This window comes from Cyprinodon variegatus, unplaced genomic scaffold (assembly GCF_000732505.1).
Source record: "Cyprinodon variegatus isolate N-32 unplaced genomic scaffold, C_variegatus-1.0 Scaffold257, whole genome shotgun sequence".
In the NCBI taxonomy this organism is placed as follows: domain Eukaryota; kingdom Metazoa; phylum Chordata; class Actinopteri; order Cyprinodontiformes; family Cyprinodontidae; genus Cyprinodon; species Cyprinodon variegatus.
In genome coordinates this window covers 700,538-712,814 of record NW_015150710.1, presented here as the reverse complement: position 1 = coordinate 712,814, position 12,277 = coordinate 700,538, and the positions used below count along the sequence as shown (strand labels likewise).

The 12,277-nt window shown below is 42.0% G+C and overlaps 3 protein-coding genes across 3 annotated transcripts in view; all 3 read left to right on the top strand.

Moving 5' to 3' along the window:
* The window catches only part of LOC107089588 (probable palmitoyltransferase ZDHHC14), a 13,281-nt gene extending 11,361 nt beyond the window's left edge, over nucleotides 1-1,920 (top strand). Inside the window, exons 4-5 of the mRNA XM_015382472.1 lie at nucleotides 179-290; nucleotides 361-1,920. Of these exons, the coding sequence (XP_015237958.1) occupies nucleotides 179-290; nucleotides 361-789 (541 nt within the window). The 3' untranslated portion in view covers nucleotides 790-1,920. The remainder of the gene's footprint in view (nucleotides 1-178; nucleotides 291-360) is intronic.
* Nucleotides 1,921-3,669: 1,749 nt separating this feature from the next.
* On the top strand, nucleotides 3,670-7,237 carry LOC107089572 (ribonucleoside-diphosphate reductase subunit M2). Its single transcript, XM_015382453.1, has 10 exons — nucleotides 3,670-3,928; nucleotides 4,032-4,100; nucleotides 5,146-5,289; nucleotides 5,498-5,614; nucleotides 5,700-5,833; nucleotides 5,911-6,005; nucleotides 6,085-6,218; nucleotides 6,300-6,404; nucleotides 6,492-6,605; nucleotides 6,875-7,237. Exons 1-10 carry the CDS (start codon nucleotides 3,839-3,841, stop codon nucleotides 7,025-7,027), a joined length of 1,155 nt encoding a protein of 384 aa, XP_015237939.1. The 5' UTR covers nucleotides 3,670-3,838; the 3' UTR covers nucleotides 7,028-7,237.
* A 459-nt stretch (nucleotides 7,238-7,696) lies between these two features.
* LOC107089593 (galectin-8-like) overlaps nucleotides 7,697-12,277 on the top strand; it is a 9,737-nt gene continuing 5,156 nt past the window's right edge. Inside the window, exons 1-3 of the mRNA XM_015382476.1 lie at nucleotides 7,697-7,818; nucleotides 10,572-10,660; nucleotides 10,775-10,982. Coding sequence (XP_015237962.1) covers nucleotides 7,780-7,818; nucleotides 10,572-10,660; nucleotides 10,775-10,982 — 336 coding nt within the window. The 5' untranslated portion in view covers nucleotides 7,697-7,779. The remainder of the gene's footprint in view (nucleotides 7,819-10,571; nucleotides 10,661-10,774; nucleotides 10,983-12,277) is intronic.

Here is a 12,277-nt window from a genome sequence, read left to right as displayed (position 1 = left end):
TGGATGGATGGATGGATGGATGGATGGACGGATGATGGATGGATGGATGGATGGATGGATGGACGGATGATGGATGGATGGATGGATGGATGGATGATGGATGGATGATTGATGGATGGATGGATGGATGATTGATGGATGGATGGGTGGATGACTTGTCTCCCTGTCTGTGTTTCAGTTTGATTGACAGGAGGGGTCTGATCCAGGCTGACACTCCACAGACCGTGTCTCAGTCCAACGGGTCCAGCGGCGGCGGCGGCTACGCCTCCACACAGCTGCACAGTCACATGGTAGGTAGAGGTGGGGGGGCGGGGGTTTCCCATTACTCCCAGTGTAACCCCTCCCCTCCTGATCCCTCAGTGTGACCAGGACCAGTGCATCCAGAGCACCAAGTTCGTCCTGCAGGCTGCGGCCACGCCCCTGCTCCACAGCGACCCCGTCGTTCTGGCCCCTCTGCCTGCCAAGACCCCCACACCAGGGGGTCCCTGCTCCTACCTGGCCCCGACGCAGCCGTCTCTGCCGTCCTGCGCCGGAGACGTCCTGACATTCAGGGATGCCGCCGTCGACTCCCACTGCCACCATCATCTTCACCTGCATCACCTCCAGCACCACCAACACCACTTCACCAGCCCCGAGGAGACGCCGTGCGGCACGCCGCAGGGCGCCCTGCCCTGCCACGCCCACATACACCTACAGCACCCTGCCCCACCCGTCCTGTACGACCCCGTCACTCAGGACGCTCTGCATGAAGACTCGGTCCGAGGACTGGTGAAACTCAGCTCCGTCTGATGCCTTCAGGAACGTTACGAACAGAAACAAACCAGACGTTGGTGATTTTATTACATCTAGTAGGGCTTTTTTTTAACCAGGTTCTAAAGTCTGCAGCGTCGTGCCAAAGTTTGCACCCATCAAACATCACAAGTCAATACTTCACTGTTTTCCTATGACTGACCGGCAGGAAGTCAAAGTGGGAAGAAATTTTTGTTTTTGTTTTATTTTAGTTTATGGCAGATTTGATTCAGATAAAACCTGCAAAATGTGCAACATTAACACTCTTAAACATACCTTTAAACATGGTAGTGGCAGCATCATGGTATGGGGAGAGTTGATGGGAAGTTGGATGGAGAAAATTCAGGCGACATATAGGAAAAGTTCGGTCATATTCAGAACTTTTGAAAGTTAGAATCAGAAATACTTTAATAATCCCAGAGGGAAATTACTTTTGTTACACGCTCCAGTTACAGTTTTATATAATATAAATATATATACACACATCCAACTATTTTAATATATTAATTTAGATCTTTAAGTCTCCAGAAGCCCTGCAGTCAGAAGAGCTTTTGACTCAGTTCAGCTGAACACAAAAGCAAGCCACACTTTTCAGATTTTAAACAAAAAAACAAATTTTCTCCCGCTTCCTACTTTCTGTTGGTCTGTTGCATAACATCCCGATAAAACGCTGAAGGTTTTGATGCGACAGAATGTGGAGAAGCTGGAGGATTGTCGCTGCTTCTTTACGGTTCGGTTTGTTTGGTTTCAGGTTTTTGAGCTCAGATTTCAACAAATTCAGGTGAAGCAGTCTGACTCCGAGGAGGAACTGCTCCAGGACCAAAGCTGGACCTCCCTCCTCTCTACCTTCATCTTCCTCCTCTTTGAGGAATTTATCAAACATAGAACTTTGATACCAGAATAAGCTACTTCAGTGCTGATGAGACGCTGCACCAAAAGAAAAAAGATAAAACACTGATTTCCTTCTTCTGTGTTGGATTGTTTCTGTGGAGCTGATGGAGGCCAGCCTCACTGCCACACAATGTCAGTTTTTATACGGATGATGTCATCCCTGCATTAAATGAAACCACTCTGTGCTTTTATTCTGAAAGTCGTTCTCATAGATATTCATCTCTTCACAGCTCGTTTGTCGCGGATGATGTTTTTGAAATAAAAGAACATAAAAACTAAACTTCCAGTGAAAAACTGGAGCCTTTCAAACATTATTCATCTACATTTAAATAGAAGTGATTTTCATTCACACCTGTTTGATGACAGGCTAACCTGTAAAGCCTTTTAACCTTCTTCCTATTTAGTTTGTTTCCATTATCTTTCTGATAAGCTAATGTTGAAATATACTAGTTATCATGTAGATTTTTATATTTAAATTTATTTGATTAATTAGGCTTATTAATTCAATTAAGTTACTTATTTATATTTAAACTTTTCTGAAAGCAAACGTCTAAAAGCTGCTTCAATAAATAAATATATATAGTAAAACATGTAGGACAGCAGTAAATTACTTTCTCTACAATTTCAAATAAAACATTTGAGGTCTTCTGATCATTAATTTTTTTTTTACTTCCCTTAGAATCATAATTTAAAGATAATTTTAAAACAGTTCCCTGGTTTTTATGACACTCATGGGGTTCCTTTGTTTTTTTTGTTTTTTTTATAGAAGTTGAAGATGGATTTGTTTTTTTTTTCAGACAAGATTAAAAATATATCTGCTGCGCTTGTAACTATTTTTAATGCAAATGAGGAAAAACGTTTAGTATAAAATAAACATTTCCCTCTTGTACAGAGGCCATCTGAACAGAGTAGCACTCCTCCAGGCCGCTAGGTGGCAAACGTTCCTCCAAAGCAGCCAATAGGCGGCCGCCCCGGGCGGTAACCTGGATACAGTTGCCAGGCAGACCGCCCCCTGTCAGCTGCGAGGGAAGAGGGATTTAACATCTGGAAGTTTTAGAGGGAAAATCCTTATAAAAGGTTTGATTCAAGCCCGAAAACCGAGTTTAATGGAAGGTAAAAGCATCCGCACTCCAACATAGTCAATAAATATAAAACTATTCATCATCCAAACCTTTGTTTGTCAAACTAATCATTAACAAAATCGATTAATTTATGGAACGTCTCATTTCATTGTAAGACATTTACCGGTTTCAAGCTAAATCAACTGATTAAATGATTAAAAAAACATTACGTAACTGGTGTTTTTTAATGAGTTATATGTTTTTTTCTGAATAAAACCAATTTTCGCGCTAACAGCATCGTTGACGATCCCTTTTGACGACATAAACAAAGGAAAAAGCGCGGCAGCTGAACAAAAACACTTAAAAAAAGAGCAAAATAAAGCAAATCTCACTATTATATAAACTTATCACATATCGAGGTTGACATGCATCGGTGTTTTATATGTCAGGTTGTCCTTTTCAACGCAAATCTTTTTTTTTTAACACAGCTGTAATAATAGAATATATAATCCCTTTTCAACCCCACAACGCTTCCCTTATAATATATATGTGAGTTTTTAACCTCTTATTAGAGGACATTAATACAACTGTTGGTTTTAATTGCTTAAAAGATTGTTTATAGTAATTTTATGGTGAATAAAAATGCAGTTTGCATTTAAGAATCTATGTTTGTTGAAAAAACATACTTTGACATTATGATTCCAGTAGATATAGTTTTTAATATAAAATAAAAATTCAATTTAAATTTTCGATGTTTCATAAGCGCCCGTTAAATAGTTTTATAACATCAATTATTTAGCAGTTTCGTAACTTTTCAGGTTTGAATCTCCCGCACAATGGTGGAGCAGGAAGCGGCTGTGATTGGCTGAGTTGTTAAAAGGGTGGTCACGTGATCTGCTGCTATTGGCCAGTCAGTTCTAGCGGGAAGGTTCCAATAAAAGGAGAGCAAAAGATAGAAGGAGCTTCATTCTTCGCTCTCCGTCTGTCTCTGCTGCTTTTAGTGTAGCTTTCTGGTCTTTTAGCCTTTTTTCTCAGGTTTTTATTTCCTTGTTTTTTCTCTTTCTCGTTCGTTTTTGTGTGAAACCGAAGCAGTGACGATGCTGTCCGCGCGCTCCCCTCTCTCTGTGAAGAACCAGCAGAATCTCAGCGGCCAGATGAGCGACCTGAGTCTGGACAAAGAAAACACGGTAAGAAATTCCTCCACCTCCACCTGGAAACACCATTACTATATAAAATAACCCGCCTGTTCCTTTTCCAACATTTTAACTTGTTTTATTTGTTTCTATTCAGCCTCCGAGCCTGAACGGCACCCGGGTTCTGGCGTCCAAAACCGCCCGGAAGATCTTCAGTGAATCCTCGGTGAGTTCTGGAAAAAAGTGCCGGTCAGGGTTTCCTAATGTTAGCGGGACGGTGGAGGGTTTTAAGCGGAGGGAGAGCCGCTGATTGTGGCGCCTAAAAGTGGAGGAAGTGGCGCCAACAGGCTGCGATCAGCAGCTGCTCACTGCAGCGATCCTTCAATGGTTGCATTCACTGTCTTCATCATTGGTTTGTAGAAAACAAAACCTCAAAGTTGACTTTAAAGCAACCTAATGAGCTTTATTTGGTTATGGAAGGTTTTTATCTTATTTCAAGTGCATGAAGTCTAATTAGATTAATTTAGGAGCAGATATACTCCTTCATTTAAAAGATATTGCAGATATTTTGATATTTTTTTTTACCTTTTTAGATAAGATGCAGTTTAATACTGAGTTAATATGCTCGTGGAGGTTCTTAGTCATCCAGTTAATAGTCAAGACAAGAAATTTAAATAATCCACTGGACTTTGTTTCCAAGTTTGAAGACGTTTTTCTTCCCATCCAGGAAACCTTTTCAATTCAAAATGTCCGAAATAGCATTTAATTAAAGGTTTTATAAAGTAGTCCAACTAAACAAAAACAAGGCTTTGTTAGGTTGCTGTATAAAGCATGGAACTCAACTCTATTTCTGACATTTTGAACTGAAAAAGCTTCCTGGATGGGAAGAGAAGCATCTTCAGAATTTGATTTTTTTACTTTTTTGGAATGGCTGACTTTTTAGCACACCGAGTTAATATAGATGATGATGCAATGATGGAAGAGACTAACTGATTAATTATGTCAGGACACAAAGTTCCCTTTAATCAAGCAGCAAAGCTTCTTTTATCCTCTTCTGTGTTGCTGGGTTCTGGGCCTCCATGACCAACTGTTGGCCCCACCCTTGCCCTCTAGAACTGCCACTGTGGGTGGACCTTATTTGTAATGTGTGCTCTCACTTCCTTTTTTGTTTTTTAATGAACATGTAAGGCATAATTTTTAAATTCTCACTCCTTTATATGACCATGGGTGAATTCTGACAGATCAAACATTGTCAAATATTTCTTCTGCAGCCCACAGATGTTAAGAAGAGCAGCTCGGAGGAAGAGCCTCTGCTGAAGGAGAACCCTCGGCGCTTCGTCATCTTCCCCATCCAGTACCACGACATCTGGCAGATGTACAAGAAGGCGGAGGCTTCCTTCTGGACGGCCGAGGAGGTAAATCATCTAATCGCAGACTGCAGCTTTTTAATGGATATTTTAAGGATTATCATCCCCTCTGCAGCTAAGATGTTATCATTCGATTTAAATATCGTAGCTGATGTTCACCTCGGCGTGTTGATGCAATAAATCCATTGCATGATGCTGCCACCTCCGTGCTAACTAAAGAGCTTTGAGTTTGTTAACTCTGTCTGCTTCTGTCCAGGTGGATCTGTCCAAAGACCTGCAGCACTGGGAGTCTCTGAAATCAGAGGAGCGTTATTTTATCTCTCACGTTTTGGCGTTCTTCGCCGCCAGCGACGGCATCGTCAACGAGAACCTGGTGAGGAACCAGCAGCTTGTGTTTTAGAAGGCGGCTCCATCCTGGACCCCTTTTCCTCATGGTTGTTCCCTCTTTTGACCACCAGGTGGAGCGCTTCACCCAGGAGGTGCAGGTGACAGAGGCCAGGTGTTTCTATGGTTTCCAGATCGCCATGGAGAACATCCACTCAGAGATGTACAGCCTGCTGATCGACACCTACATCAAGGATCCCAGTGAGAGGTGAGCTGCTCTAACTGGGCTGACTGGGAGCTCTCTCTGGCTCCGCCTTCTCTGACGGTGTGTTCAATGATCCTCAGGGAATACCTGTTCAACGCCGTCGAGACTCTGCCGTGTGTGAAGAAGAAGGCCGACTGGGCCATCAACTGGATCGGCAACAAGAACGCCTACTACGGTAACCCCACCCGCCCTCTGACATCATAGCGCTGCCGTTGACGATGGTGATGATGCTGACCAGGTGTCTGATTTCTCAGGAGAGCGTGTGGTGGCGTTCGCCGCAGTGGAGGGAATCTTCTTCTCTGGCTCCTTTGCCGCCATCTTCTGGCTGAAGAAACGCGGCCTGATGCCTGGCCTGACCTTCAGCAACGAGCTCATCAGCAGAGACGAGGTGACTGACCGCCCGCGCCGTTCTGCACGACCCGTCCGGTTCTGGTTGGTTCAGCTCTAACTGTCTCTGTGATGCGTTCAGGGTCTGCACTGCGACTTCGCCTGTCTCATGTTCAAGCATCTGGTCAACAAACCGTCGGAAGAAACCGTCACCAAGATCATAAAGGACGCCGTGGCGATCGAGCAGGTGGGGCGGCGGCCGCTGTTCTGCTTCCTCCTGCCGCTGGGCTCTCTGGTTCCGCCATGTTTGACCAGAACTTGTGTTTCTGTGCAGGAGTTCCTGACGGAAGCTCTGCCCGTCAAGCTGATCGGGATGAACTGCGACATGATGAAGCAGTACATCGAGTTTGTGGCCGACAGGCTGCTGCTGGAGCTCGGCTTCTCCAAGGTACGGACACAACCGGAGCTGGGGGGGTTCTGGTGGTCGCAGGGGGTGTGGTGATGATCCGCGCAGGGGTACGGACCTCAGCCAATGATGGGGGCTGAGCTCTGCTGCAGGAACTGATCAGGAACATGTGGTTCTGTCAGGATCGGCAGCAGAGCGACACAGACGCCTGTCTGAACACGCCTGCAGCCTCTTGGTCATAGAATGAAGGATCCTAGAAAGGTTCTGTTCAGATTAGTCTAAATCTCACCTCCTGTCCCGTTTCTCTGCAGATCTACAGGGTGGAGAACCCCTTCGACTTCATGGAGAACATCTCTCTGGAGGGAAAGACCAACTTCTTTGAGAAGCGCGTTGGAGAGTACCAGAGGATGGGCGTCATGTCGGGTCCCACAGACAACACCTTCAGACTGGACGCCGACTTCTGAACCTCCAGGTTGGACCTGGGAACATCTGAAGGCTCCACAATGAGCTTCATTTCACAGGATCCAACCAGATTGATGGCACTGGCAAATCGGAGAGCTGCAGCTTACCTGATGTTGCCATGGAAAAACAAACCTCATGTTACACCTGAACTGTCTGGGTCAGGGGAATTTGCACAGAAACAAACCTTCATAAATGAACATTTATGGATTCTGTTGTTTGTTTTATTTTTTGCATTTTTAGATTGTATATATCTTTTTTTAAATAAAACACATTCACATGTGAAGGATAATGTCTCAACTCTTCATCACATCAGCTTTTCTAACACTTTCCTCACTGGTTAAATTTATATAAACAGGAAGGAAGAGAGATGCTTCATTCTCTTCAAGAGAACATTTAAGCTCTCCTGTTGATTATGAAGTACAACAGGGTGCTGTCTACTTCCCTCTGGTTTAGAACAGTCAATATACATAAGACATTTAAAATTCTTAATCTTGTACTGCAAGCACCCTATGGGGGGGGGTAGGCAGGTGGGGGGAAATAAAGCGGCTTGGAGCTAAAGGTCTAATATTAACCTTAATTTATATAAACTACAATTACAATATAAATATCGACATCCTCGTAAAATATCCGACTGCCCTTAAACGCAGCACGGTTTTAGCTGCGTTGCAGTTTCTTAGTCACGTGGTCTGTCGTCACATGAGGAAGTAAACAAAGAGCCGAAGGTTACCGATTAGTTTATTTCATCTGCGTCAGAATGTCGATTTCTAACCCGAGACAAGTGTTTTCCAACCCGGTAAGATGTTAACTTTATCTTCCATTGATATTTTTGACCCAAATTAACCTTAAAAGATAAACTTTCATTGGTTTTACTTCTTCAATCGACCATTTGTGTGTTAGCATGTTAGCTTAGCATGTGTCCATGGGCGTCACACAGAAACAAGTTTAAAGCGATATTTCGGATTTATTGTAATTTTTAAATTAAAAACTAAAGTTACATGAGCGCCATCTCTAACAATACCTTTATTTGGGCGGATTAATACAGAAATAAAATGTGACGTCAATTTATTACTAATAATTCAGACTTCAGTTTGCTTCAGAAATCGAAAATCAATAATTCTTAATATAAATAATTAGTTTCTATAGCTTTGAGTGAATCAAAAGTTTATGAATCTCAGTCTGACTGATTTGGCTTTTAGTAAAGAACCATCTAGTCTAGATGTGAAGAGTTTCTGTTCTGGCTTTTCAATAAACTCAATTATAGATTATAGATCTAAAGGCTTTTTATTTCCCAATAAAAAGATGTAATCTACGGATGATGAGAGCCACTGAAAAATTTAAAAAAGTTAACTAATTTTTTTTATTTTATTTCAGTATAATAAGAGAAAAAAATTCATAATTCTAACTTAAATCTCATAATTTTGACAGCTAACAAACATGTTAGCATCAAGCTGTAGCCATGTCTGTTTTAGAGACTAAACTAGCTCTCTAGTTTTAATCTCCTTCTGCTCTTCCATTAATAAAATGGCTTCACCGGGGACCCTCAGGCACCTAAAAAGTCGCCTAATTCTGTAATTTTCCACCAATGTGTTGCTGTTCCTCCCAAACATCTCAGATCTTTGTCAGTGAAGCTGAGAGCTCCACATCTCTTCCTTCACGGTGTCCATCTACATTAAGATCCACAATTCTCAGATTAAAGTCAGAATTCTGACTGTTTCCCCAAATTAAACTGATATTTTATTTAAAAATCAGTTAACTTTGTAATTATTATTATCCTTTGAATAGATTATAACCTCAAAATAACCTTTGAACCTTCATCCGGGTACCAATATGGCTCCTAGTTTTTAAGGTAACAGAAAAAAACCTGCCATCTCTGCCTGTTCCTCCTCTCTCACTCCAGTAAATGATAGCGGGCATTTGCCTGGTGGGCCCGTCCTAATTTCAGTGTGCGAGGGCCGACCCTCCCTAAATCATACCCGGATGAAGCTCCTACCTGTGACAGTAAATAACTGAAGGAGCTGAAGTAGTAATCCAATGCTAACTCCCTAAATGATGCATGCAGTATATATACCCCTCTTTGTCATGCACATCCTTGTGAAGGTTGGCATCTGGTGGAATTTTCTATTTCTTTAAACTGTAAACTCCTTGCAACAAACTAAATTATAACAAAACTAAAATGCTTTCTTTAAACCAAACTATGATTTTTCTCTTATATTTGGCGAATTTGTGTTTGAATATTTTGCAAAAATATGTTGCGGTGAATGATGGCGTTTTGCATCTAGAGGCTAATGTTTCCCGTCGTTGTTGCCAGGTTGGGATGTTTCCCAATCTGGCAGTTCAAGATGGCCGTCTATGGGTAAAAAATGTTTTTCTTTAGATTTAAGGCCTAAGACTTTGGGTCAAATTGGGCGAGATTTAATATATCCAGGCGGTTTATGAACTGGAAAACGTGAGTCAGTGACGTCTTTCAACCCTGCTGATGTGATGAGTGTGGACGTTACGCAGCAGTAGTCACTGTTGCGTCCGTATTAATAACCAAAGCCAGTAAACCATACATGATGGTTGTCGTGTGATGCTTGAAGATGGGTCAGTTAATCCACAATGTTTATTCGTATTGTGTTTCCCATTTGAGACGCACGCTTTTGACTGTGCTTCTATTGTTTTTGATCGAAAATTGAGATTGAAAATCGTTCCCAGTCCGAGCCTGCTCCTGCATCTCCTCTTCAGGGCTGCAGCCATCTATTCTTTCAGTAATCATTTACCCTGATAAATATTTCAGCTATAATACATTATTATTCCTTCTCTCTGGGTCCTAGAAACCCTCCCATTGGTCCTACACTATCTAAGGCTTCAGAAACAGATGAATGACAGGAAGGTCAACCCAGCATACCCATAGTCAATTATACTAATTTATCCTTTTATTTTTTTTCCTTTAGTTTTGTACAAAAATTTAACTTTAAACTACCTCAGTGGGAGTGTATTCCTTTAGTCCTGTACAAAAAAAAAAAAACAATTGCAAGACTTTTGGTTGTTTTTTTAAAGTGTATGGTGATCTGACCTTATTTTTTTTTCCTTTTTGTACATGTCTAAAGGGATATACGCCTGTTGAGGTAGTTTAAAGTCTATTTTTCATACAGAACTAAAGAAATAAACACAAATCTTATGTCTTGCACATGCATATTGACCGTGGGTATGCTGGTCTGACGGGGTATGCTGGTCTGACAGAACACCGGTGTAGGAATGCTGTAAATCAGCTGTTTGTCCCGTGAGCTCATAAAGCAGCATTACCTTCCAAATATGGCTGTCATGTGGATTTGGCTCTTCCAGCAGTCTGTGGGGATTCTTAAGCCTCCTCTCATTGTGTTTCTAGCTAAGAGCGTTTTTATAAAGAGAGCTGTTTAGCAACAAAAACAGAAAACAGAGGAAGTTTTTATAGCAGGGAAGTGAAGACCTTTTAGTAGAGAGAACGTCTCTGTGCGTTTCTATGAAGACGGTTCTCAGGAAGCCAAAAGTTTCCCCCTTTCCTCACTTTTCTGTTTTCCTCCACAGTCGATCCCTTTTGCCGGGACCATCCTGGGCGGTTTGCTGCCGGGGGAGATGGTGCTGATGCAGGGTTCAGTACCAACTGGTGCAGAAAGGTGAAAATCCTGTTTTTATAGATTCAGGTGGATTTCACAGGAGACTATAAAAGTTATAAATGTTTTACCCCATATAAAGACTCTAGTCTCTTCAACTTAGTGATTTTCTCTCAGGTTCCAGATAGATTTCACCTGCGGCAGCAGCGTGAAGCCGAGGGCCGACGTCGCGTTTCACTTCAACCCCAGACTGAAAAAGTCGCGCGTCGTCTGCAACACGCTGGAGAAGGAACGCTGGGGGAGGGAGGAGATCCTGTACAAGATGCCTTTGAAAGTCGGAGCTGCGTTTGAACTCATCATCCTGGTCCTGAAGGACATGTACAAGGTGAGAGGAGAGCTGCTGCAGAGACGTCACCGTCCTCAGAGCTTCTAAAGGGGGAAAAATAACTTCTCAGATCGAGTCGTATCAGGATGTAGATTCTCAAACCTGAATATTTTGTTACATCTTATGCTGCTTTAGAGCTGCGTCAACTTTTTCCTCCAGACTTCCTGTTGGACCGATATCCTGATAGAAATATTGTAGTCTCTGCTTAGCAAATAAATCTGTTACCCTGTTGCTCCATCAAAACATTTAGTCATCTTCAAAAAGCCTTATCAAAAAGTAATCATTAAATCTATTTAAATCCTCTTATTTCTTTTAGAAAGTCGGCCGTCTGTATTCAAGAAATAATAATAATTATTGAACTTTATTGATCTCTCACTTTGGAAATTTACCTCTGCATTTAGGCCATCCTCTTGGAGAGCCGTGGGCTGCCATCGTGCGGCGCCTTGGGAGCAGTGTGGGGTTAAAGGTCATGCTAAGAGACCTACGATCTAGAAATAAGTAAAAAAAAAAAAATTAAATTAGGTGTATTTACCCTTAATTTAAGTAGGTAAATGAGATAGTTTGCCAATGGAATGAGCATTTTTACTCTTAAAATAACATAATTAGATAATATTCACTTGAAATAAGACAATGCAATTGTGTTTTCTTATTTTAAATCTAAATCGTCTTGTTCCATTGGCAAGATGTCTCTTTTATATCCTGTATTCAAGAACAAATGCACTTATTTTAAGAAAAAAATACTTATCAAGATTTAGATTTTTTGCTGTAAGGCTGTGAGGTAACCAGGTACTTGCACCCTTCTCAGAGCTCTGCTCTAACCATTAGCCCAAAACTACAGTTAGTTATGGGGTACCTCAGGGTTCTGTGCTGGGCCCAGTTCTCCTTACCCTGCTTCTACTTGATGAAGTTATTAAAGTTTGCGGTATAGGTTTTTTATAGTTATGCTGATGATGCTGGTGGAGATTCTCATTCATCCAGGTCATAGTCTTTCCTAAAAGTTAAAAAACAAACCATTCGACTTTGATTCCTTCCCATTACCATGTCAACCCCTGTTGCTACGCAGGGGAACAAAATATCTCTCCAGGTCAGCCAGGCCAACAATGACCCTTAAAGTCGTAGGGAAGCAGCCGTTCCAACCGTTGCATTTCTGAATTCTCCCGAGTGGTGCCCGACTTTACGAGCGAATAAAGTGAATGTGATTTGTCAGGATTGTGTTGTGGCCGGTTTGTCGGACGCATCTTGCTAACCAGTTAGCAACTTAGTGCTAGCAGGTTCCCAATGGGAAATTCCATTGG

Excerpts from the sequence above, each read along its gene's own strand:
- LOC107089572 (XM_015382453.1), top strand. The coding sequence starts at position 3,839 with ATGCTGTCCGCGCGCTCCCCTCTCTCTGTGAAGAACCAGCAGAATCTC. Across the intron at positions 5,290-5,497 it reads CCTTCTGGACGGCCGAGGAG|GTGGATCTGTCCAAAGACCT; the intron begins GTAAATCATCTA and ends GCTTCTGTCCAG. Across the intron at positions 6,606-6,874 it reads TGGAGCTCGGCTTCTCCAAG|ATCTACAGGGTGGAGAACCC; the intron begins GTACGGACACAA and ends GTTTCTCTGCAG.